This window comes from Chiloscyllium punctatum, chromosome 7 (genome assembly GCF_047496795.1).
Source record: "Chiloscyllium punctatum isolate Juve2018m chromosome 7, sChiPun1.3, whole genome shotgun sequence".
Classification (NCBI taxonomy): Eukaryota; Metazoa; Chordata; class Chondrichthyes; order Orectolobiformes; family Hemiscylliidae; genus Chiloscyllium; species Chiloscyllium punctatum.
Genome location: NC_092745.1, coordinates 76,159,092 through 76,185,801, shown reverse-complemented (window position 1 = coordinate 76,185,801; position 26,710 = coordinate 76,159,092). Strand labels below are relative to the sequence as shown.

Genomic DNA, 26,710 nt, shown 5'->3' with positions numbered 1-26,710 from the left:
GTTTGAGGTGCTGGTGGGGGCAAGGGCGATTGAAGGAAACACCCACAATAACAATCATGGGAGAAAAGATATTCTGAAAAATAATTGGCATCAAGACTGATAAGTCCCCTGGGCATGATGGAATGCATCCTTGGATTGTAAAATAGTTTACAGACAGATATTAGTAGATTAATTAAGTAGGCAAAAAGTTGACAAATGGAGTGTGATGTGGGAGAACGTGAAGTTGTTCATTTTGGAAGGGATAACAAAAGAAAAGAGTATTATTTAAATGGAGAAAAACTGCAAAAAGCTCTAAAACAAAAGGACTCAGGCTTATTTGTGCATGAAACACAGAAAGCTAGTGCACAGATTCAGCAGGTAATCAGGGAGGCTACTAGAATGTTGGCCCCTATGTCAAGGTAAACAGCGTATAAGAGACAGATAATCTATCTGGAACTTAAATGATGTTAGTAAGACCACATCTGGAGTACTGAGAACAGTTTTGGTCCCCTTATTTAAGGAGAGATATTATTTCATTGGAGGCAGTTCAGAGAAGGTTCAATAGGATGAATCCTGGTATGGAGAGACTGTCTTATGAGCAAATATTAAACAGGGTAAACACGGAGGATATTTCCCCTCAAGGAGAGTCTATGACCAGATGGCATAGTCTCAGAATAAAGGGCACTAATTAAAGACTGACTTGAGGAGGCATTTCTCCCTTCAGAGGATTGAGTATCTCTGGAACTCCTTACCAGAGAGAGTTGTAGGGGCAAAGTCCTTGTGTATATTTAAGGCTGAGGTAGATTATTGAACATTAAGTCAGTAAAAGGTTATGGAAAAAAGCAGGAAATTGGATGCGATGACTGTCAGGTCAGCCATGATCCTATTAAATGGTGCAGCAACTTGAAGGGTTGAACAGCCTAATCCTATTACTTATTTAAAAGAAGGAGCTATGTAGATAATGGATTCATTGGTAATAATAATGTTTCAAGAATCCTCGGATTTGGGTGAAGTCACAGAGGACTGGAAAACTGTGAATTTAACATCTTTATTCATAAAGGAAGAGACACACACAAAAAAACCTGGTAACTATAGGTCTATTAGCTTCATTTCTGTCACTGGAAAAATGTTAAAGTCTACTATAAAGGATGCAATGGCTTAACATTTAGAAATATCTAATAAATCGAAGCAGTCAACATGACTTCATGAAGGGGAAATCATGCCTGACAAATTTACTATAGTCCTTTGGGAAGGTACAAACAGGATAGATAACGGGAACCAGTAAATGTAACTTAATTGGATTTCCAAATGGCGTTCGTTAAGGTACTGCTACCCTTTACAATCTTGGCTAATGCCAAGCATAGATACAATTCAGCCCATTCAAGGTGCCCTTGTGGAGCAGATGATAAGCCTGCTGAAGAGGTGGTCCCTATGGAGGTTTGGTTGTGGGGTTACACAACTGTCTTTCAGTACAATTCAGATAGAGTGTACTACATAATCCTTACATATTGTTCTGTACAACTAGAGTAGGCAACACGGATGGACTCTGAAGAGCAAGTAGAGCAGCAGCACATTTCTGATGATGAGGACAATCAGCAGGTGGTACATCACCTTTACCATGATTCAGTAGTGCAGTGTCAGGCACAACAAGCCAGACAGAATTTAATGGACAACTGCTTCAATTGATCTGAAAGTTAAAATTCATTGGTTGCAAATTTATCATTAAGTAACTCCTGATTAATCCAAGAAGCAAATGCAACTTTTTATTGTTTGTTTTCTCTTTGCTCTTCATATTGTTCAAGAAATGTTCACCATTTTAATTGTTTAAAAGCTTTCCAACATGTAATGCTCCCACACTGAACAATGACAAGATGTTCAGCAAGGCTAGGCATTAATGAAAAAGTCAAGCTTATTTAGGCAGTGTTCTAACATTGTATGGTCACTAAGAACAAGCAGTCTATACAGTTTCATTTTTAATACCTGCCATTACAGTGGAAGTTGATTAGACAGGTGGCAATAAGAAAGTTAAAATACCGTTATGAGCTTCTAATTCCAATGTCATGTCACTCACGTCACTAGTGCCCACAGAAACTTTTCCTTTTCATTTATCATTTCCCTCCCATAAGTGCACAGCAAAGGGCTACTTGTGGTTTATAGTGATTGATCTGCTTTAGAGCTGGGCACCAACATCAGTCCTGGAATGTCCAGGAAGTGATATACACTTTTGCCACTGTTGAGCATACAAGATAAAATACTCCTCACTTGCCTGGAGGAGTGGAGCCCCAACAACACTCAAGAGGCTTGACACCATTCAGGACAAAGCAGTCCACTTGATTGGAACTACACCCACAAACATCCATTCCCTCCACCAGCAATGCTCCATAGCAACAGTGTGTATTATCTACAAGACACACTGCAGAAATTCACCAAAGATCCTCAGACAGTACCTTCCCACAACCCACAAGCACTTCCATCGAGAAGAACAAACATTGAGAACATCAACTTCAACTTTCCCTCCAAGCCACTCACCACACTGACTTGGAAATATCATTGCTGTTTGACTGTCACTAGGTCAAAATCATAGAATTCTCTCCCTAATGGTATTGTGGGTCAACCCACAGCAGGTAGCCTGCAGTGGTTCAAGATGACAGATCCCCAATATTTTCTCAAGGACAATTACGGGTGGGCAATGAAAACATGGATCCACTGCTTTATGTCATTTATAGAAATGATTTGGATGTGAATATAGGAGGTATGGTTAGTATGTTTGCAGATGACACCAAAATTGGTGATGTAATGGATAGTAAAAAAGGTTATCTCAGACACCAATGGGATCTTGATCAGAAGGGCCAATGGGTCGAGGAGTGGCAGATGGAGTTTATTTAGATAAATGTGAGGTGTTGCATTTTGGAAAGGCAAATCAGGACAGGACTTATATACTTAATGATAAGGTCAATGGGGAGTGTTGCTAAACAAAGAGACCTTGGAGTGCAGGTTCATAGTTCCTTGAAAGTGGAGTCATAGGTAAATAGAATAGTGAAGGTGGTGTTGGTACGCTTGCCTTTATTGATCAGTGCATCGAGTATAAGAGTTGGGAGGTTATGTTGTGGCTATACAGGACATTGGTTAGGCCACTATTGGAATACTGTGTGCAATTCTGATCTCCCTCCCAAAGGAAGGGTGTTGTGAAACTTGAAAGGGTTCAGAAAAGATTTAAAAGCATGTTGCCAGGGATGGAGGATTTGAGCTATTGAGAGAGGCTGAATTGGCTGGGGCTTTCTTCCCTTGAGCACCGGAGGCTGAGGGTTGACCTTATAGAGGTTTATAAAATCATGAGGGACATGGATAGGATAAACAGACAAGATCTTTTTCCTGGAGTGGGGGAATCCAGAACTAGAGGGCATAGGTTTAAGGTAAAAGGGTCCTAAGGGACAACTTTTCCACATGGAGGGTGATGCATATATAGAATGAGCTGCCAGAGGAAGTGATGGAGACTGGTACAATTACAACGTTTAAAAGGCATCTGGATGAGTACATAGATAGGTAGGGTTTAGAAGGATATGGGATAAATGCTGGCAAATGGGACTAGATTTATTTGGGATATTTGGTTAGCATGAATGAGTTGGATATCTCTATGACTACATGATCTGTGTTATGCATAGTAAAACTTGCAGCTATAACAACTGGAAATTAAAAGTAATCAACATAATTGAGCTTTATTCTGATTGCACAGACATAGATAATGTTCACAAAAAGGAAATTTGAATTTATTATTATCTAAAAGATCACCTGAGACATTTCATTTAAAGATATTTACTGTGGCAAACACTAAAAGCAGTTCCGATGAAACACTGCTTTTGTAGGCAAACTTTACTTTAAACTGTAGAACAGGACTATTAATGCAATTATGGGGAAAAGAAAAACACAAGCAGATTTATGTTAAATGGTTATTTTTAGTAGATTTTCAACTCTTGTAGAATTAGTCCAAAATGATTCTTCAATTCCAAGGGTTTACTGTGGATCCCTTCCATTCTCAGCATGGAAATAATTAGCTCTAGGCCTGCCTTCAAGTTGTGAGCTTTACAGGAGACTTGTCCCTCTAAAACCTTGATTATTTTCCAGCATCATCTTAATTCCCCATAAATTTTGGTGTTTCCAATCTGAGCACAAGCTTACATCTGCACTCCAGCCTGATTCATGATTCAAACTTTCAGTGTTTAGCTGGTCTCAAACATGAGTTATTGAAGGAGGACCAGGAGTGGACTATTTGGCCCTTTTATCTTATATTCAATAAGATCAAGGCTGATCCCTTGCAAACTCACTCCACAGATAAGCTGACCCAACTGTGGATGATGATGGACTGTATCTCAATATATTGCAGATGCTGGAAATCTGAAATAAAAGCTGAAAATTCTTGAGATATGCGGATAGGAAAGAATATGTTCTTTCTCTTCTAATGTGTTGCTATAGACAGTCAGATGCCTCCCACCTTTATCCTGTTAGTCTGATGTCCTCAAATTTTAAAAATGACCTGTATCGACACAAGAATATTTTGCAAAGGGAATTAAGACAGCTAATACAATAAATGTGCTTGTATTGAGATGAGACGGAAATATATTGAAATGTTGACCTGAGCTGTCTCTCAAACCTGTCTCTATTTCCCTGGTGAGTCATTCAAGACTTAGGAAATGCAAAGCTCCATGTTTTGCTCAAGAACCAAGATTCAAAACCATTTTAAAATGGCTTGTAGGTATCTTCTAAGGACATTGGTAAATGCCTGTCTGCACCTAATTATTAAATCCCGGTTTAGATTTAGACGCATATTCTTCTTTGCAACATGCAAATACTTCTAGTAATCCAGATATTGGAACATCTACAATATTATTTTAAATACCACAAATTTTCAGCTCCCACCTGCTCTCAGGGTTCCCATTAAATAACATTTGTCAAGTGGCTTACTTGCTTGATGCTCCATGAATGTTTGTTAGAACTGAGAAATTGCTCCTTACACTTCGCAAGCTGGCCAGTACCTAAAACAAAAGGCACTATGGTTTATTCATGCAACTTAAAGATTACTTCATCCAGATAATTCAGCATGTAGAAGCGTTTATCGATTGGAAATTGGATCAGCAATGTGAATGAGATGCTAGGTTCAAATACCCTTCTGAGTTAAGGCAACTAGCTGAACAGCAGTCATAGTGCAATAATCATGTGCACCGAGAATTGAAACTGAACTGCAGGAACACTATTAGCCCATTTTATGTGATTGAAGATTACCAATTTCACCCCATTGAGCCAAGGGAAATCAGGAGAAAAAAGTTTCATTCAGATTCTATGCTTAAATGTCAACCAGCCATACTTATGGGAAAACATGATATATGGACACATTGTCCTCCAGCAACCGTTGCTGAATCATGTCCATAGACTTCACCCAATGACCAGAGTTGGAATTTCCCAAATATAAAACAGATAAGCACTTAGTTATGACATCTAAAAACACACTGGATTATTGTGGGGATTTCTTACAATGAAAGATTTTTAGCACTAAAAGGCGTATGTCGTTAGTGCAAATCTTAATATGCCGACTGAGTTTCAAAGGGACACTTCTGGGGAATGCACTAGAAGTACTGGTGTCAAGTGAAGGACGGTATAGCATCACATGAACAATCACCATCAAACTCCATCTGTGTTTGTTGGGCAATTGACAAAAGTAGTCTAGAAAAATCTGTCCACTATTTAGGTAGGGTACTATTAGTCAACTACCACCTTTATGTTTATTTCTCGCAAGAGACAAGAGGAAAATTACAAGCCATTTATTTTTTCAGCTGTGAGGAAGAAACTAAACAATTGGAGATGTCTTCTTGATAGTTTACTACTTCCTATCAGAGGGAAAATGTCAGAAGTCAGACGACAACAGGTTATAGTACAACAGGTTAATTTGAAATCATCAAGGTTTCAGAGCGCTGCTCCTTCATCAGATGAAGGCTTCATCTGACAAAGGGACAACACTCCAAAACCTTGTGATTTCGAACAAACCTGTTGGACTATAACCTGGTGTCATGTGACTCCTGACTGTCCACCCCAGTACCCCCATATCAGCAGAAATATAGACCTGTAGATCACATATGCACAGGTGCTCAGTGTCAACCTTTAGAGTGGCATTCTCAGCATTCTGAGAACAGGCTGTCTGGTTGCTATACCAGTGATACAGTAACAGGATAAAGGAAAGAAAGAATATCTGATGTGAAAGATAGTATATATGCTCAACTAAAAGTTCAGCAAATATGTCCTTTTTTAATACAACAGAAATTAAAAATTAAACTTACCTGAGCAAATGGTGTAACTATCAAGTCATCTCCATGTCTGGAAATATAAAATGAAATAAAAGCAAGTCAATCATTGTATACAGTCACAAACATTTTACAATTATTAGACTTCATTAGCATTAATCCATAAAATATTAATATATTAGGCATTTCTCAACTCTTCCAGTTTTATTTTACAATGATTAGAATCCTAAAGATTAATAGAAATAAATTAGGTTAGAAATCCTTGGTAGGATGCCACTATTTCTCTACTATTTAACCTCCGGTCATAGGCACCACAATCAAATTCAATTTGGTCATCTCAACCTCAGGATAATTAAATCATAGTTAAAATTCACAATTAATGTTCAACTTTCATCCCTTGACTTGAATGCCTGACACATTCATAGACTAATGAACAATTTTTAAAAAGGTATTACTGACTTAAAATGACTGCTGTGATCACCTGAAAAGCCCATGCAGACCATTTGCATGATGCAAATGTAGCTGCACTGGAATGTCCATTTTAATTAAGAAGCACTGAAATGATATTTCAAGGATTTCACATCTTTTGTTTCACTCAAACTTGCATGATAAATTCACATGTTGAGGTGAAAGGTTGCCTGCAATTTGGAATAAAACAATGCCAGAGGCACCAGGATCTACAAAGGAATAATGCAGAGAGAAAGCAACATGGGCTGTTAACAACAAGGATGCTGAAGGCTTTTCTCTCTTCTCTCTCAAACTCAAGAACTAGCTGATAAAGAGCAACTTGAAACAATAAAACCTATTTACTGAGAATTCCAGGACAACTATAGCTTCACCATCATCGGTCTTTTAAAATTTTATTAACAATGCTTGTGTGCGTTTCTTATTTTTTCAATAGGTAACAAAGCTCCACTTGCCTTACTCAAGAAAACCTGGCATTGGCTCCCCTTCACTTCTAATCTGATCAAATAAGTTCAGTTAAAGTGTCAAAAACTGAAATTGCTGTAAAACATCAGCAGGACTGGCAGCATCTGTAGAGGGAAAGCAGGTTTTGGGTTCAGTGACTCTTCTTCAAAACACTTTTGTCTTCTGTCTTGAAAGCGGGTCACTGGACCCGAAACATTAACTCTGGTTTCTCACCACAGATGACGACAGATATGCTGTGTTTTTCCCAGTAATTTGTGTTTTTGTTTCAGATTTCCAGAATCTGCAGTTCTTTGGAGGTATTTTCGCGATGTTGAAGTGAGATAGCTAAGTGCGAGAAGAGATTTTTAAAAAAAAAATCAACCAATTAAAGGAAAGTTAGTAGTGGAGCTACCTTTGATTGGAACAAGGTACATGGAGCAGCCATGTGGTGGACCCCATTTGAAAGAATTGATTTATGAAGAACTGGGGTATATTAAGATAATGAAAGGGCAGTCGAGAGGGAACCTTACACATAAAATACTAAATGGTTGAACCCAGAGCATCATTACCCTACAGGCTCAAACCAGTGAAAAGCAAATTTAAGATATCAAGGAAAACATTTAAGCAATTGAAAGACTCTGATAAACAACTTAGAGATGACCAAAGCTGCAGTCGCTCGGTTAATTCTTCCCAGGAGCAGCCCTTTATATCCTGGGCGGTATTTGGGATGTCAGATAACCCTTTTACTTACAAACCAAAACTTGTGTTTTTTTTAAAAAGAGCCACTTTAACGGGGCTTTCTTAAATTAAGAAATAAAAAAAGTTTATTAATTACTGCATGCAAGAAGAAATACAAAACGCAACACACACACACACACACAAAGCAGAGAAGAATGAAAAATGATAAAATTCTTATGTATGGATTAATTTCTGAAATGTTCATGAAGAGTAGATAGTTGAACATTGTAGGTGTTGAAGTAGGGGTTACTGGTTGTGTTGATGCTGACACTTAATTTCATATTTAAATTAGTTTCATGATCCTTGGTTTTGTAGATTGGTTGAGATTCTGTTGTTCTGATTCCTTTGATTGAGATTGAATTCTAGCATTCAGGGTGAGACAGAGATCTTTTGTTGTCTTGTTTCTCATGTGTCTGGCTGCTAGCTAGTTGACGTCTAGAATTCATTGTAAGAGAGAATCTTTGTCACCAACACAGGGATGACTAGGGGACAGTTCTTTGGCTGTAACCCTCATAGCACACTAATGCTTGAACTCAGGTTTGTACACACAAAAACATTCATCCCATTAGCACATTCCAGTAGAATTGAAACTATTTTTTAATCCCTTTCCTTATATATTCTTCAAATATATAATGTGGGGCATATCCATAGGGAGTGACTTGATTTTGAGCAGAGGTTTTATCAGCTATTTGTTATCCTTGCCATTCAAGCCAGCAGATAAATGGGGCGCAGTGGTAGTCTGGTGCACTGATCTCTACACCGCTGAAGCCAAACACCAACTCGAGGACACCTCTTCCTACAGCCCCTCGACCATGACCCCAACCCTCCCACCCCCCTTCCCCCCACCCCATCACCAAACCATCATCTCCCAGACCATACAGAACCTCATCATCTCAGGAGGAGATCTCCCACCCACAGCTTCCAACCTCATAGTCCGGGAACCCCGCACTGCCCGGTTCTACCTTCTTCCCAAGATCCACAAGCCTGACCACCCTGGCCGACCCATTGTTTCAGCATGCTCCTGCCCCACTGAACTCATCTCTACCTACCTCGACACTGTCCTATACCCCCTAGTCCAGGAACTCCCCACATACGTTCGAGACACCACCCACGCCCTCCAACTCCTCCAAGACTTCCGGTTCCCCAGGCCACAACACCTCATCTTCACCATGGATATCCAATTCCTCTACACCTCCATCCGCCATGACCAGGGCCTCCAAGCCCTCCGTTTTTTCCTTTCCCGACGTCCCCAACAGTACCCTTCCACCAACACTCTCATTCGTTTGGCCGATCTGGTCCTCACTCTTAACAATTTCTCCTTTGAATCCTCCCACTTCCTCCAGACCAAAGGGGTGGCCATGGGCATACGTATGGGCCCCAGCTATGCCTGTCTCTTTGTTGGCTACGGAGAACAGTCGATCTTCTGTAATTACACTGGCACCACTCCCCACCTCTTCCTCCATTACATTGATGACTGCATTGCCGCCACCTCGTGCTCCTGCGAGGAGATTGAGCAATTCATCAACTTTACCAACACATTCCACCCTGACCTTAAATTTACCTGGACCATCTCTGACACCTCCCTCCCCTTCCTGGACCTCTCCATCTCCATTAATAACAACCGACTTGACACTGACATTTTTTACAAACCCACCAATTCCCACAGCTACCTGGATTACACCTCTTCCCACCCTATCTCTTGCAAAAATGCCATCCCGTATTCCCAACTCCTCCGCCTCCGCCGTATCTGCTCCCAGGAGGACCAGTTCCACCACAGAACACACCAGATGGCCTCCTTCTTTAGAGACCGCAATTTCCCTTCCCACGTGGTTAAAGATGCCCTCCAACGCATCTCATCCACATCCCGCACCTCCGCCCTCAGACCCCACCCCTCCAACCATAACAAGGACAGAACGCCCCTGGTGCTCACCTTCCACCCTACAAACCTTCGCATAAACCAAATCATCCGCCGACATTTCCGCCACCTCCAAAAAGACCCCACTACCAGGGATATATTTCCCTCCCCACCCCTTTCCGCCTTCCGCAAAGACCGTTCACTCCGTGACTACTTGGTCAGGTCCACGCCCCCCTACAATCCACCCTCCCATCCTGGCACCTTCTCCTGCCACCCCAGGAACTGTTAAAAACTGCGCCCACACCTCCTCCCTCACCTCTATCCAAGGCCCTAAAGGAGCCTTCCACATTCAAAGTTTTACTTGCACATCCACCAATATCATTTATTGCAGCTGTTGCTCCTGATGCGGTCACCTCTACATTGGGGAGACTGGACACCTCCTAGCAGAGCGCTTTAGGGAACATCTCCGGGACACCCTCACCAATTAACCACACCACCCTGTGGCCCAACATTTCAACTCCCCCCCCCCCCCTCCGCCGAGGACATGGAGGTCCTGGGCCAGACGCCTGGAGGAAGAACGCCTCATCTTTTGCCTCGGAACACTTCAACCCCAGGGCGTCAATGTGGACTTCAACAGTTTCCTCATTTCCCCTTCCCCCACCTCACCCTAGTTCCAAACTTCCAGCTCAGTACTGTCCCCATGACTTGTCCTACCTGCCTATCTTCTTTTCCACCTATCCACTCCACCCTCTCCTCCCTGACCTATCACCTTCATCCTCTCCCCCACTCACCTATTGTACTCCATGCTACTTTCTCCCCACCCCCACCCTCCTCTAGCTCATCTCTCCGCCTTTATTCCTGATGAAGGGCTTTTGCCGCACCTCGAATGCTGCCTGAACGGTGGTGCTCTTCCAGCACCACTAATCCAAAATCTGGTTTCCAGCATCTGCAATCATTGTTTTTACCTATTACAGGGTCACAGTCCAGTCTGAGTGAGTTTTTTCTGACACCTTCTGTTGTTACATCCCATTGGCCCACATTTTTTTTTTGTCGGTCAGCCACTTAATTGACACTTGCAGTTATCACTGCAGCAGTCCTCTTTAAAAAGAACACCACATTTGGAATTAAGGGCTAAAATCACCCTTTGGAATTCCAACCAGTGTAACAAAATATAAATTATCTTAATACTAATGTTTTTAGTCAGAATTTGAAGCAAATACTTAAGCCATTTAAAAGACTGTTTGATGCATTAATAAAGTGCTTTACAACTCTAGGGGCAGAATTTTCCCCTCTTGGGTGTGGTAAAAAGGAGAAAGTGGAGCAAATATGGACAGAAAATCAGAATTTATGTAATTTTCCCCTCTCTCTTAAATGCAACTTTAGAATCTTGCAATTGAGCTGCAACTACCTTGTTTCCACGAAACTGTAACTTATGAAAAACACAAGTGCCTTTCTACACCATTTCAAATTCGAAGTCATATAGTACAAAGCAGCCCTTCAGCCCATTAAGTCTGTACAACCATGTCATTCCTCAAGAAACAATGTGCAAATTCCCAATATATAAATCAGAGCAGGGCTCAAATGTTTACAATTTATACCAATGACAATGATACAATCAAAGACATTGTATCCAAATTTGCAGAAGAAATCAATCAAAAAAAAGGTAGGAAGGTAGAAGGAATCAAAAGAAGGTTGCAGATGGATATAAATAAATAATAAAGAATAATAATAGTAATTTAAAAAAAAAAATTATCAGCACTATAGGACCAGGAGTAGGCCAGTTAATCAAGAGGTCCATATAATCAACGTAAAAACACACATTAAGAAATAGAAACAAAATGCAGGGAGCATACACATCACTTATATTTTATTTACAGCATAAATCAAATATTAATGCACCTTTGCCTGAAATAAAACTTATCAGCAGTCAGCCTTCTCACTTGCTCCCTCAATTGACTGCTCAGACATTGCGGAGATCGCAATACTACAGTAAAATTTCTGCTTTTCAGGTATATAATTTTTGTCAATTTATCAAATGCTGGTTCAAATAAAATTTGCTATATTAATATTAATTACAATAATTGTATTAATTAAATGGATATGGAGAGAATAATTCTGAAGTTCAGAGGGACTTAGGTGTTCTGATACATGAGTCATAGAAAGTTGGCATGCAGACACAGTATGCGGACACAGGCGGCTGCGAGACAAGGACTACCCCATTCAAACATGACTTATGACATCTTTATGAAACTGTCAGACCGATGCAGAATGAAGATGCAATGCTGTTAATGCTCACACAAAGGCCATAGTGGGACGTCTCATAGGCCTCAAGATGACGTTTCATTGCCTGCACTGATTTGGCAAGGCTTCGCAGTACTCACAGAAAAGATGTGCCATATTATTGTGGCATGCTGTGCCCTTCAGAACTAGAGTCAACAAAGTTGAAGCTGTCCTTGATGCAGAGAAATTAGGGATCAGTAATCTTCAGAGGATGTAGATATGGATGAGGATCAGGACACTAATTAGGAAGACCATCCAAGACAGTATGACAGAGTGGTGTCATCAAATCAAGAAGCCAGAGATAAACTCATTGAAACTTACTTTCAGGATGAATGCACTGATTTGGACTTTGTTTAACTGTTTAACATTCAGTGGGTAATCTTGTCAGCAACTTCTGCTGAGTACAACAAAGGTGGACCTCATTTTTTCCTCGAATTTTACTGATGCTGAATAAATTTCTTGTATTCTGATTGTTCATTTGATATCTTCAGCTGACCCCACTTTTAATTATGAGTTCTACTGAATGTTAGGGAGAAAGCAGCAGTGACTAAGACTGACACTAAGCTTAGGCAACATTTGATGCTTTTGTCTGGATATCATATCCAAGCATTGTGCAGTAAAATCTCTCATGACAACCAACAGGTCAAGAGTAATCCTGAGGAATTGTCTAACTTTTCCATCAATGGTGACCCTTCAATATTTTGGAGTGTGCATATATTGCTAAGTTGCCCTGAAATGAGCGAGTATTCTCTAGGACAGCATTGAACCTGTGAGGGACAGTGCTTTGTACAGCTTTTCTTAGGAGACAGTACATTATGATCACATGCAGACAATGACTGCCCACTAGACGCCTTCCAACCTTGAATAATAGTGCATTCCCTTGAAATTTGAAAAACAGAACAAACCCTCTTCCTGCATTGCTGGGCATCCCTCCTGATCTGGAATACAGCACTAAGCTCAGACTTCTGTTTCAGTCCAGGCTGGCTGATTGCCACAGGAAGCCACGTAATCAGTTGGGAAAAAAAAAGTCAGCATCTTCACCACCCTGTCCATCAAGACCTCCAGGTCCCTTCTGCAAGGGGAAGGTAAGCTTTGCTTCCCCCTGGAGAATGAGATAGAGCAACGTGGCGTAATGTGCAGTTCCTGGCTTGGAATATCTGATGAAGTATGCAGCTAGACTTTAAATATGGCACCTAGGATAAAGTGCAGACTACAGATGCTGGAGATCAGAGTCAAGAGTATGGTGCTGGAAAAGCACAGCAGGTCAGGCAGCATCCAAGGAGCAGGAAAATTGACATCTCAGGCAACAGCCCTTCATCCTGATGACTCTCCTGCTCCTCAGATGCTGCCTGACCTTCTGTGCTTTTCCAGCACGACACTCTCGACTTTAAATACGGCACCAACAGCATGAATCTAAGGTCTCAGCAGTGGCTAGCATTTCCTCCTCTGCTGATGCACAATTCTGTGAGAAGGATGACAGAGTTCACTTGAGTAAACAATGAAGTGAAGAATGAAGATTACATGTGAAAAGAATCTCACGCAACAAGACATTTAACTGAAAAGGGAAAATTTGAAAAATCTGCACTTGGTTTTATTTTGTGGACACCTTTGCAAAACTATTCCTATACTGTGTCAGAAACATTTCTTTTTTTTGGTGATATGCAACAAATATTTGATCTACAACACCACTGTAATGGAAAGCGAGAATTAGAGTCAAAAACGGAGGCAAACTAATTAAAATAAATTTGAATTGAATCAGATTTTTGTTCCCTTCATGTTGCTGATTTGTGAGAGCGCAAACCATACCTTTAAATTTTTAGTCTCTTATAAGCACTTCAATAATAAGAGGGCAGCAAAAGGAACAGTACGGTCAATTAGAGACTGAAAAGGAGATTTATGCTTATAGGCAAGAGACATTGTTGATGGTTAAATAAATTCTTTGCATCTATTTCTTTTAAACTGCCAGGTTACTGGGTCAGAGGAGGATATTTCATTCCGAGAAAAGTTTAAAATTAACAAGGAGGTAGCATTGGATAAGCTGTCTGAGACAAAAGGTACTGGTTAAAATCCCACCCCAGGAAATGAGAAAAATATAAAATTTGACATTCCTGTGAAATACATAGAGAATGCTGCACTCTGACACTCTGTGAGAGAGGCCAGCTTTTGTCTTCTGGATGAGATGTTAAACCAATGCCATGTTGCATGATGTAAAAGATCCCATGGCACTATTTTGAGGAGCAGCACTGGAATTACCCCTGTTGTTTTGGCCAACATTCATAACTCCATCCATATCAGAAGTTATGCTTCATCATTTGTGACTCAAACAAAATCCTGGAACTCCCTCTATCAGCACAGAAGATTTATCTGTGCCAGATCAACTGCAGTGGATACAGAAGGTGGTTCATCGTCATCAGCTTCATTCGGGCAATTTGGAATAATTGTGGGCCTTGCCAGTAGCGCCCACTGAAATAACTTCGAAGACCAGTATCCTGTCATCAAGCCACCTTTTATTTACACGTGCGCAGTACTGGATACTGGTCCAGTTTCCTTAAGCCAGCTCGGAGAGTGAACAGAACCTGATAACTGTTTATATGAGTCAGCCAAGGCTCTCTGATTAGGTCTGTTAACCTGGTCCAGGGAGCTCATATTCTAAGAGAGTCATCTGGCTAACCTTGTTACAATCATTTCACCCACATCGCATGAAAGAACAAACCAGCAAATTATCAGGTCATTATTACATTGCTCTTTTTAGGGATTTGATTAGCACAAATTGGTGCCACATTTTCTACCTTAGTGACTAGACCTCAAAAGTACTTCATTGTCTTTTAGATATTTTCAGCATTCTGTAGTTATGAAAATTGTAATGTAAACATAAGCTATTCCTTTTATTTCCTCTTCCTTCCCCACCTCTATTTTCTTAAAGCCAGTTACATCACTAACTTTATCCGGTTTTGACAAAAGATCGTGCTGAAATTTTAATTCTGTTTATTTCTCCACAGATGCTGACTGACCTTCTAAGTACTTTCTGAATTTTCTGTTTTTATTTCAGATTTCCAGGATTAGTTGTAATTTGCTCTTGTACTAAATAAATGTTTTTGATTTGAAATCACTTTAATTCTGGCACCAAAGTGCAACATGAACAGCAACTTGTATTATCCCGAATACTCTTGAATGCCTTTTCTTACAGTCATAAATGTAGCAACTGCAGTATTACGTCAGAGTAGTATAAAGGCAACATTGGGCAAACTTCAAATTTGCAAAAGAACACTATAATTGTTCTTTCAATCCAACTGGACTCCTCTTCCAGCTCTTTCTCAATGCTGATACTGCTTGTGTTTCTGGCACAGAATATGTCCATGGAGACACTCAAGTTTTCTGACGTGGAGCTTACTGGCAGTGGGGAAACTAGCAATGGCAGTAAATAAAATTAGAACAGATTTATTATTGGCTCTGAAAGGTTAACATCTGTTTCGTTGAAAATCAAGCCACAGAAAGTGAACAACCGACTTGCATGATTTTTTTCATCTGGTTCAGTGGTTGGTACACGGTCTCATTATTCTACAAAAAAAAAGGAGCTCTATCCAAATGTGTGTTGCAAATAAGGCAGTGATGGAAGTAGCCTAAATAACCTGAACTGCCTCAGTCTGGATGGTGATTCAATCGATCAGGGCTCTTGCTTTTAAACATAATCTAGTGACATTTGCACGTCTGGACGATTAGGGAGAACAGAACTGGGCTAGAATGTGAATGCCCCTCTGTGCTAAACGGCTTGCAGGTAGTAACAGATGGGTTTCTGGGTATGTTTTTCCTTTGCTATCCCATATGACAAATTGGGAGATTAGAAGCATACAGAAAGATGATGACAATTTAAATACATGCATAGCTGATAGTCATGATTCTCAATCAACAGCATATACTCAAAAGATCAATACCTTTATTGTTAAACCTCACATGACAATTGACTATTCAGACAAGACATGAGAGAGAAGCCAACAGCAATGGAACTATATGCCAGTATGAGTAAACATCTTCAGGAAATTTCCTGCTTTTGGCAAGTTTCTGTTGAATTATAGTCCATCGTCAAAATAGGTTCCTGATAAAGGACTTTTGCCTGAAACGTCAATTTTCCTGCTCTTCAGATACTGCCTGACCTGCTGTGCTTTTCCAGCACCACTCTAATCTTGACTCTGATCTCCAACATCTGCAGTCCTCACTTTCACCCAGTGGTCAAAATAATCAATACTTTAAAATATTGATTAGCCAGAAGCAGAAGACTGTAGATGTGGGAAACCTGAATTAAAACAAGAAATTCTCAGCAGATTTGCCAATATTAGAATCAGAATTAATGCTTCAGGTCGAAGACTTGAATGTTTTGATGCAAACATATCAACCTGGAGCAGGCATAAACCATTCAGCTCCTCAAGTTTCCTCCACACATTGAATAAATTAATGGCTAATCCGATTGTAATCTAAACCCCACATTCCCACCTACCCTAGATAACCTTTAAAGCTTTTGCTTAACAAGAATCTGTTTAAAAAATATTTAAGGTCTCCACTTCCACCACTTTTTCAGGAAGACTGTTCCAAAGATTCCCAAAGCTTAGAGAAAAGAAATTCCTAATCTCTTTTCAATGGGTGAATGGTGGTTTTTAAACAGTGACCCTTCACATATAGATTCTGTGAATACTCCCCAGAATATTATGTATTTTCATCGAGTAACCTATTACTCTTCCGAACTCCCTCTGATCCACAGCTAGCCAGGGTAGTCTTCCTTCATAAGGCAATCTGCCCATTCCAAATATTAGTTGAGTGTGTTTTTCTGGGAAACCAAAGAAGGTCAGGCAGCATCCAAGAAGCAAGAGAATCGACGTTTTGGGCATAAGCCCTTCATCAGAAATGAGGTGTTTGGGCCGGGGCTAAGAGATAAATGGGAGGGGGGTGGAGTTGGGTGCAAGGTAGCTGAGAAAATGATAGGTGGATGGAGGTGAGGGAGAAGGTGATAGGTGTAGGGTGGGGGAGGGAAGTAATGGACAAGTCTGGAGGGTGGTGTCGATTTGGAGGCTTGGAACTGTGATAATGTGGGGGGGAGGGGAAATGAGGAAGTTGTTGAAACCCACATTTATCCTGTGTAGTTTAAGGGTTCCAAGGCGGAATATGAGATGCTCTTCCTCCAGATGTTGGGTGGTAACAGTTTGGAGGTGGAGGTGGCCCAGGAACTGCATATTCCTTGACTGAGTGGGAGGGGGAGTTGAAGTGTTCAGCCACAGGGCTGTGGGGCTGGTGGGTGCAGGTGTCCCAGAGATGTTCTCTGAAACGATCCGCAAATTTGCTTTCTGTCTCCCCAATCTAAAGGAGACCACATTGGAGGCAATGGATGCATTGGATGACATTGGTAAATTTTTGACTGTTGTGGAAGGATCCCTTGGGGCCTTGAACAGAGGTGAGGGGAGTGATGTGGGCACAGGTTTAGCAGTCCCTGCGGTGGCAGGGAAAGGTGCCAGGAGTGGGGTGTGGGCTGGTGGGGGTTGTGGACCTGACAAGGGAGTCATGGAGGGAATGGACTCTCTGGACCGCTGATAGAGGTGGTGTAAGCAGTGGAGGATGATGCGATGCATGTGGAGGTTGGTGGGGTGGAAGGTGAGGACCGGGAGTCCTGTCCTTGTTGCGTTGGGAGGGGGGAGGTTCAAGGGCAGTGGTGCGTGAAGTGGAGGAGATGCGCTGGACAGCATCATCAACCAGGTGGAAAGGGAAGTTAGGATCATGGAAGGAGGAGGCCATCTCGGACTTTGAGGTGGAATTAGTCCAGTAAACCTTTCCTGAACTGCCTCCATAGATTTCTTCCTTAAATAAGGTGAACCACAGCGTGCATATTTGGTAAAGACAGTGGTTTTGTGGTAATATCACTGCATTAATAATCCATAGGTCCAGCCTAGTGCCCTGGGTGACATGTATGTAAATCCATTCTGGGAGCTGGTGGAATTTGATTTCAGTTCTAATGGTGACCATGAAAAATATATCTTTTGTCGTGAAAACCCACCTGGTTCATTAATATGGTTTAGGGAAGTATAATGTCACTGTTACCTGCTGTGGTGTATATGTGACTTCAGCCCCATAGCAATTTAATTTACTTTTAAATGCCCTAGGAAGCCATTGAGTAATAGAGATGTACAGCATGAAAACAGACCCTTCGGTCCAACATGTCCATGCCGGCCAGATATCCCAACTAAATCTAGCCCTACCTGTCAGCATCCCGCCCATTTCCCTCCAAACCCTTCCTATTCATATACCCATCCAAATGCCTCTTAAATGTTGCAATTGTACCAGCCTCCACCACTTCCGCTGGCAGCTCATTCCATACACGTACCACCCTCTGTGTGAAAAAGTTGCCCCTTGGGTCTCTTTTATATCTTTCCCCTCTCACCCCAAACCTATGCCCTCTAGTTCTGGACTCCCCGGCCCCAGAGAAAAGACTTTGTCTATTTATCCTATCCATGCCCCTCATGATTGTGTAAATCTCTACAAAAGGTCACCCCTCAGCCTCCGACGCTCCTGGGAAAACAGCCCCAGCCTGTTCTGCCTCTCCCTGTAGCTCAAATCCTCCAATCCTGGCAACATCCTTGTAAATCTTTTCTGAACCCTTTCACGTTTCAAAACAACCTTCCGATAGGAAGGAGACCAGAATTGCATGCAATATTCCGAGTGGCCTAACCAATGTCCTTTACAGCTGCAATATGACCTCCCAACTCCTGTATTCAATACTCTGACCAGAGTGCTTCTGAACAAAGAGACCTTGGAGTGCAGGTTCATAGCTCCTTGAAAGTGGAGTCGCAATAGATAGGAGAGTGAAGAAGGTGTTTGGTATGCTTTGCACTCAGTGTGCATGCATTTGGGGATGGGCAACAAATGCAGGTCTTACCAGCAATGGCCATATTCCATGGAAAAATCAAAGTGTTAGAAGAAGGGCTTTGTAATGCACATAAACATGTTGGGTTAAATTACTTGTTTATGTTGCTTGAGTTCTTTTTAATACATTGCTTTCACCATTTGCAACATTAATTCCAGTTCACTGGATTACCTAGAATGCCTGCATTGCTATTTGCCAAAGTGCAAAAAGCCAATAGTTTTCAAAGATAATGCAGCTTGCTGACAAAGCCTACTTGTTGAAAACTATTTATATTTGGGTACTGTCTCAGGGTTGGTGAAATCCAAATGAAGTACTAACTTTATTGTTTATTTATTGTTCATCCACTCTGGAAATCATCTGCTGCAGTGACTTCCATTAAAATTACGTAACAGCTTCAAACTGCAAATGGTGAATTCGCCATTTCCTGTATAGCATTAACTCATTAAAGCTAACGGGCCCCAGCCTTGATTCTTGGTCTTTACTGAATTAGCTAATTTCACCTGAAGTCTTTTTGGAAAAGACAAACTAATAATTAAGAACATAAGAACATAGAACATAGAAACTAGCAGCAGGAGTAGGCTGTTGGGCCCTTCACGTACACTCCACCACTCAATAAGATCATGGCTAATCATTTCGGGGACTCAGCTGCACTTACCCAAAAGTATGTACCTTAGTTTTAAGAGCGATTACTGAACTAGCTTCAACTACTTCCCTAGGCAAGGAATGCCATTGATTAACAACTCTCAGGGTAAAGAAGTTCCTTCTAAATTCAGTTCAAAACCTGCTTCCTCTACTCTTGAGGCCATGCCTTCTTGTCCTAGTTTCACCTACCATAATTTTATATGTTTCTATAAGATTCACACCCCCCCCCCCTCATTTTTCTGAATTCCAATGAATATAATCCTAGTCTACTCAGCCTCTCCTCATAAGCCAACCTCCTCAACTCCGGAATCAATCTACTGAACCTTCTCTGCACCCCCTCCAGTGCCAGTACATCCTTTCTTAAGTAAGGAGTCCTAATCTGCACACACTACTCCAGGTGTGTCCTCACCAGCACCTTGTACAGTTGTAACATTACCCCTCTGTTTTTTAAACTCAATTCCTTTAGCAATGAAGGACAAAACTCCAAAAGAGAAAATGCTGGAAAATCTCAGCAGGTCTGGCAGCATCTGTAAGGAGAGAAAAGAGCTGACATTTCGAGTCTAACTGACCCTTTATCAAAGCTTTGACAAAGGGTCAGTTAGACTCTAAACTTCAGCTCTTTTCTGTCCTTGCAGATGCTGCCAGACCTGCTGAGATTTTCCAGCATTTTCTCTTTTGGTTTCATATTCCAGCATCTGCAGTAATTTGCTTTTATTAAGGACAAAACTCCATTTGCCTTCCTAATTACTTGTTGTACCTGTAGACCAACCTTCTGTGATTCATGCACAAGGGCACCCAGGTTCTTCTGCACAGCAGCATGCTGCAACTTTTTACCATTCAAGTAATAATCTATTTTCCTGTTATTCTTACCAAAACGTATGACTTCACATTTACTAACATTGTATTCCATTGGTCAGACCTTTGCCCACTCAATGTATCTGTGTTCCTCTGCAAAGTTTCTCAGCCCTCTACACACTTTGCTCTGCCACTCATCTTAGTCTCATCGGCAGATATTGACACCATACACTTGGTCCCCAACTCCAAATCATTTTAGAAAATTGTAAATAATTGTGGTCTCAACACCAATCCCTGAGGCACACTATTAGTCACTGATTGCCAGCCAGAATGGCACTCATTTATCCCCACTCTTTGCTTCTTGTCAGTCAATCCTCTATCCACGCTAATACTCTACCCCTTAACACCATGCATTCTTATCTTATGCAGCAGCCTCATGTGCGGCACCTTGTCAAAGGCCTTTTGGAAATCCACTGTGCCCCCGTTGTCCACCTTGCTTGAAAGGTCTTCAAAAAGTTTGAAGAGATTTGTGAAGCATGACCTGCCTTCGTGAACCCATGCTGCATCTGTACAATGAGACAATTTATTTCAAGATGCCCTGCTATTTCTTCCTTAATAATAGACTCCAGCATCTTCCCCACTACAGAGATTAAGCTCACTGGCCAATTGTTCCCCATTTTTTGTCTACTTCTCTTTTTAAACAGTGGCATCATATTTGCTGTTTTCCAATCTGCTGGGACTGCCCCAAAGTACAGCGAAGTATGGAAAATTACTGCCAGTGCAGCTGCTATTTCTTCCGCCATCCCTTTTAGTACCTTGGGATGCATTCCATCAGGGCCAGGAGATATAGCTATTTTTAGCTCCATTATCTTACCCAATACTAGCTCTTCTGTAATAATGATTGTTTCCAGAACCTCACAACCTTCATCTCTTCATCACTTACTGGTATGTTATTAGTATCCTTCATGGTGAAGACCAGTGCAAAATACCTGTTTAATGCCTCAGCCATTTCATCATATCCCATAATTAACTGTCCCTTCTCATCCTCTAAAGGGCCAATGTTTACTCTAGCCACTCTGTTTTATATATTTATAGAAACATTTGCTATCTGTCTTTATATTGTGCTAGTTTTTTTTTCTCATACTCTTGTCCTACTTTTCTTTATAGCTCTTTTTGTGGCTTTCTGTTGACCGTTAAAGTTTTCCCAATCTTCTAGATGCCTGCTGTTGTTGGCCACTTTGTATGCCTTCTCTTTCACTTTGATAGCCTGCCTTATTTCCTTGAACACCCATGGCAAATTACCCCTCCTCTTACAGTCCTTCCTTCTCACTGGAAAATACTTTTGCTGAGCACTTTGAAAGATTTCTTAGAAGGTCCTCCACTGCTCATCAACTGTCACACCATAAAGTCGGTTTCCAATCTATTTTAGCCAGGTCCTCCCTCATTCTATCATAGTCCCCCTTATTCAAGCACAGGACCCTGGTATTGGGTTTTATCATCACATTCTTCATCAGTATTCTAAATTCAACCACACTGTGATCACTTCTTCTAACAGGATCCTTAACTATGAGGTCATTAATTATTCCTGTCTCATTACACAAGACCAGATCTAGGATAGCTTGTTCCCTAGTTGGTTCCATTACACGCCGTTCAAGAAAACTATCACGGATACACTCAACGAATTCCTCCTCAAGGCTACCCTGACCAAGTTGGTTTGACCAATCTGCACTAAAAATTAAAATCCCCCACGATAATAGCTGTACCATTTTTGCAGGCATCAGTTATTTTCTTGTTTATTGCCCACCCCAATGTGATGTTATTATTCGGTGGCCTATAGACTACGCCTATCAGTGATTTTTTCTTCTTGGAATTCCTAACTTCCACCCAAATGCTTCATAGAACCTATATCATCTCTCTGCACTGCCTTGATGTCGTCCTTGAATATCAGAGCTACACCACCTCCCTTGCATTCCTATCTTTCCTTCCGAATAGTCTGGTACCCCTGGATATTTAATTCCTCATCATGACCATTCTGCAACCATGTCTCTATGATGGCTACCGAAACATATTTATTCACGATGATTTGTGCCGATAACTTATCAATCTTGTTACAAATGCTAAAAGCATTCAGGTAAGTTGCCTTTATGATAGTGATGTTGTGAATCATGACGGTAAGAAACTAACATCTCCAGAGTTATCCTTCATTTTTGCTTCTTTCATAGTCTGCCTTGAACTTAAACCCTCCTGCATACATGCTAACCTGCTACTTGTCTTTTCATTTATTACCATACTTTATATTGCTTTCCCTTTTCCTTCTCCCCAACTAACAAGTTTAAAGTCCTATTGACCACCTCATTTGCCCTTTTTGCTATAACACTGGTTTCTGAACAGTTCAGGTGGAGACCGTCCCATTGGTACAGATTCCCCAGGTTCCAAAACTGATGCCAATGCCCCATGCCCCGTGAAATGGAACCCCTCTTTCCCACACCATTCCCTTAGCCATGTGTTTACTTCCCTACTTTTCTTGTCCCTAAGCCAATATGCATGTGACTTGGGCAGTAATCCAGAGATTATGACTTCCTTAATTTCATTCCTAGTGCTCAATAATCCCCAAACAGGCCCTCCATCCTACCCTTGCCTATGTTGTTAGCTCCAATATGGACCACAACAACTGGACCCTACTCCTCCCACTCCAAGATCCTTTCAAACCAGTCAGAGATGCCCTGCATCCTGGCACCGGCCAGGCAACACATCATGCGTCTCTCTCAATCCAGCTTGCAAATGATACTATCTGTCCCCCTAATTATAGAATCAAAGAAACCTGTGTACAGTATGAGAGATCTTGGACATTTGGCAAGAATTGGATCAGACTCAACTGTGATGCCTCTGCTTCTCCATTCTTTCGTCCCCTGTTGGGCTTTATTATCTAGATTGAGCCAAGATGGTGATCTGCTGCTTGAACCTTTGGTAAAATGCTCCAGTACAAGGAAGAGTAAAAACTTTCAGCAGAGTTACTTTACTCCCTGTTTGTTTTCTTAAATTCTCTCCCACATACAGATCTGCAAAGCATTGGAATTAGTCAACATCTTTTTAGCAAAGGGGAGTTAACTGAATGGATTACCCTGAATATGTACACTGCTGTAAATTAGTACTCTGCCACACATTCAGAAACTTCCAAGACTCACCAAGTCAAACATTTATATTTTGTGTTGAAACAGTTAACCAGTTCCTAGTTGAGTTTACACTGCCATATTAAATACATGAGTAACACATTTTTCATTTTAAAATTGCCTTTAATGTTGCATAAAGTCTTGAAACTCTTTACAGGATTACAAAAGGTACAATTTCATACTGAGCTACATATGACACATCAGGAAGAAAACCAAAAGCTGGTCTGTGAGGTAAGGTTTAAGGAATATTTTAAAGAATGACAGGGTAGAGGGATTTTCCTTTTGGGGGCAGGGGGATAATCTCCAAAGCTCAGGGCCCTGGCAGCTGAAGACATAGGAGTGGTGTAAATGATTAAAATTTAGGATGCCCAAAAGGCCAGACTGGAATAATGCAGATATCTCAAGAGGGTTGGAGAAGATTTCAGAGTGAGGACAAAGGTCATCAAGCAATTTGAAACCAAGAAAGAGAATTTGCAAATCAATGAATTGCTTATCCCAGAGTCAATGTAGGTCACTGAACATAGAATTGATGTGTAAAATGGGACATCATGTCGGTAGTAGAGTTTCGGCAACCGCAGGTTTACTGAGGGGGGTATCACAATTACAAAGACATGGATAAGGATTTTAGCAGATGGTTATTTGAACATGTAGTGTAGTTAGATGATGCCACAAAGAAGATATTTTTCTTATAATGCAAAGCTTTGGACTTAGAGACACAGAGTGGTAGAGATGTACAGCATGGAAACAGATCCTTCGGTCCAACCTGTCCATGCCGACCAGATATCCTAAATTAATCTACTCCCATTTGCCAGCATTTGGCCCATATCCCTCTAAACCTTTCCTAATCATATACCAATCCAGATGCCTTTTAAATGCTGTAATTGTACCAGCCCCCACCACTTCCTCTGGCAGCTCATTCCATATATGCGCTAGAAGTAGTTGCCCCTTAAATTAATTTTAAATCTTTCCCCTTTCACCTTAAAGCTATGTCCTCTAATTTTGGATTCCCTTAGCCTGAGGAAAAGATTTTGACTATTCATCCTATCCATGTCCTCCATGATTTTATAAACTTCTATAAGGCCACACCTCAGTCCATGACATTCCAAGGAAAATAACCCCAGCCTATTCAGCTCTCCCTAGAGATCAAATGCTTCACCCCTGGTCTTTATAAATCTTTTCTGAACCCTTTCAAGTTTAACGGCACCTTTTCTACAGCAGGGAGACTAGAACTGAATGCAGTATTCCAAAAATGGCCTAATCAATGTCTGTACAGCCACAACATGACCTCCCAACTCCTACGTTCAATATACTGACTAATAAAAGCAAGTGTACTAAACACCTTCTCAACAATCCTATACAACAAACCTTCTTCATTGTCCATGTCACCTCAAACTTTGGTGCCATCTGCAAACTTACTATAATACATCCTCTTTTCACATCCAAATCATTTATATACATGACAAAAAAAGTAGTGGACCCAGCACACCGCTAGTCAGACTTCCAGTCGAAAAAACAATCCTCCACCACCCCCCTCTGTCTCCTACCTTTGAGCCAGTTCTGTATCCAAATGGCTAGTTAACCGTGTGGTATGACCTTGTTAATCAGGCTACCATGTGGAACCTTGTTGAGCATCTTACTGAAGTCCTAATAGGCAACAATAAATATATCAATATTGATTGTCTTCAACAATCCTCTTTGTTACTTTTTCAAAAACCTCAGTCAAGTTAGTGAGACATGATTTCCCATGCACAAACCCATGTTGACTATCCCTAATCTGTCCTTGCCTTTCCAAATACATGTAAATCTTGTCCCTCAGAATTCTCCCCCCTCTCCCCCCCCCACCCCAGCAACAACCTATCCGTCACCAATGTCATGCTCCCACCTTTCTTAAATCATGGCACTATGTTAGCCACCCTCTTGTCTTCCGACACCATACCCAGTGGCTACCAATTATACAAATATCTCAGCAAGGGGCCCAACAATCACTTCCCTAGCTTCCCACAAAGTTATAAAGTACACTTAATGAGGTCCTGGGGATTTATTTACCTTTATGTATTTTAAGACGTACAGCATCTCCTCCATTAATTGGACATTTTCTTAAAGATATTGTTATTTATTTTGTCAAGTTCTCTAGCTTCCATGTCCTTCTCCACAGTAAACATGGAGGCAAAATACTCATTTAGTATCTCACCCATCTCCTGCGGTTCCACACATAGGCAGCCTTGTTGATTTTCAAGGGACCCTATTTACTCCCTAGTTACTCTTCCGCCCTAAATGTATTTGTAGAATCCCTTTGGATTCTCCTTAACCTTATTTGCCAAAGCTCTCTCAGGACCCCTTTTTGCCCTCCTGATTTCTGTCCTAAGTATACTCCTAGTGCCGTTATACTCCTCCAGGGATTCATTCAATCCCTGCTGTCAATACCCGAAATATGCTTCCTTCTTTTTTCTTGACTAGAACCTCAATTTTGCGAGTCATCCAGCATTCCCTACCCCGACCAGCATGGCTCTTCATCCTAACAGGAACATTGTTTCTGGACTCTCATTTCATTTTTGAAGGCTTTCTACTTCCTAGCTGTCCCTTTACCTGTGAATATCAATCCTCAAATCAACTAGTGAAAGATTCTGCCTAAAACCAAAAAAAAAAATTGGCCTTCCTCCAATTCTTTGTACCACAATGGTATTAATTTACTTTAAAACCGGTCACAAATATATGTACACATTTGCCATACAAGGAGAATATCACTAAGTATTGCACTTCCTTTTTCTTTATACCTTAATAGGATGTGGGCATCGCTGGCTGGGCCAGCATCTATTGCCCAATCTTAATTAGCTTTGAATTGAGTAGCTTGCCTCAGGAGGCAGTTAAGAGTCTACCATAATGCAGTGTGTCTGGAGTCATGTGTAGGCCAGACCAGGTAAGGATCGCAATTTTCCTTCCTTAAAAGTATATCAGTGAACCAGATAGGTTTTTACAACAATCAATAATTGAATCATGATCACCATGTATTATCGTTGAACCATGTTGGTAGTAAGTCTGCCATCCCTTCAGAATTAACTGACACTTTGCAAGTGCTCTCTTGTCCTTCTTTGCACAGTGACTACATAGCAATTGCTGCCATTTCTCTCGTTATCGAAGGAAAAACAGC

At 41.1% G+C, this 26,710-nt stretch overlaps 1 protein-coding gene across 4 annotated transcripts in view; it reads right to left on the bottom strand.

The window, feature by feature from the left end:
• The window catches only part of pde4ba (phosphodiesterase 4B, cAMP-specific a), a 629,295-nt gene that overhangs the window by 156,745 nt on the left and 445,840 nt on the right, over nucleotides 1–26,710 (bottom strand). For all 4 annotated transcript variants that reach the window (XM_072574073.1, XM_072574074.1, XM_072574075.1 and 1 more), the window contains 2 exons: nucleotides 6,306–6,342; nucleotides 4,939–5,009 (listed from right to left, as the gene is read on the bottom strand). In XM_072574073.1, coding sequence (XP_072430174.1) covers nucleotides 4,939–5,009; nucleotides 6,306–6,342 — 108 coding nt within the window. The remainder of the gene's footprint in view (nucleotides 1–4,938; nucleotides 5,010–6,305; nucleotides 6,343–26,710) is intronic.